Raw genomic sequence first — 734 nt, 5'->3', positions numbered from 1 at the left:
ACACACCATAAATGATGCCAGTGAGTTCATGATGTGGCTACCTTTTTCAAGGTCACATGACCACTACACAACAACACACTACAACAGAGTTAAAACCGGTTCACATAATAAGAAACATTATGATCATAATAACAGAACTAATAATCAACATTGTCTTGCTAATTCTCTGACTGGACTGAGACACGGATGTATTGTCGTGTCCATTGCCTTCCAGGTCAAGCAGGAGTGGAAGTATGTCGCCATGGTGATCGACCGCATCTTCCTCTGTGTGTTCATCTTGGTGTGCATCCTGGGGACGGTCGGCCTCTTCCTGCCTCCCTGGCTGGCTGGAATGATCTAGAAGCTCCATTCCTTTTTTCTTTTTTAAGTTATTTTTTCTGAGTGGGGCAGTCCCACTCATATTTTTAATTTTTTTTTTTTTTACAATTTTTAAAATTTTTACAATTTTATTGACAGATACAGTAGAGATTTAGACAGGAAGGATGGGTGAGAGAGAAGGGATGACATGCAGAATATGTCCCCGGCCAGAATCGAACCGGGGACCCTGCGGTTACATGGTCAACGCTTAACCCGCTATGCCACCTAAGCGCCCTAGAAGCTCCATTCCTTTACTCAGTACTCAAGTTGTAAAAGACAATCGGGGGGGATGGTGGATTTTATCATATGGGGACAATTTTAGCATCCCCACAGCGTCAGTGACAAAAAATGGTAAAAATGTCATTGCATGTGTGCGT

At 42.8% G+C, this 734-nt stretch overlaps 1 protein-coding gene across 1 annotated transcript in view; it reads left to right on the top strand.

Annotated features, from left to right (window-relative positions):
• Positions 1 to 340, top strand: part of LOC308171194 (neuronal acetylcholine receptor subunit alpha-4-like) — a gene marked incomplete at its 3' end in the record, with an annotated part of 6,345 nt that extends 6,005 nt beyond the window's left edge. The window contains exon 8 of the mRNA XM_080546046.1: positions 215 to 340. Within this exon, the coding sequence (XP_080402172.1) occupies positions 215 to 340 (126 nt within the window). The remainder of the gene's footprint in view (positions 1 to 214) is intronic.
• Positions 341 to 734: the final 394 nt, after the last annotated feature.

The sequence above is a fragment of the Nansenia antarctica genome (assembly GCF_963989245.1).
Source record: "Nansenia antarctica genome assembly, chromosome: 15".
NCBI classification, from domain to species: Eukaryota; Metazoa; Chordata; class Actinopteri; order Argentiniformes; family Microstomatidae; genus Nansenia; species Nansenia antarctica.
Note: the sequence above shows the minus strand (reverse complement) of the source record. Positions and strands in the feature narration are given on the sequence as shown.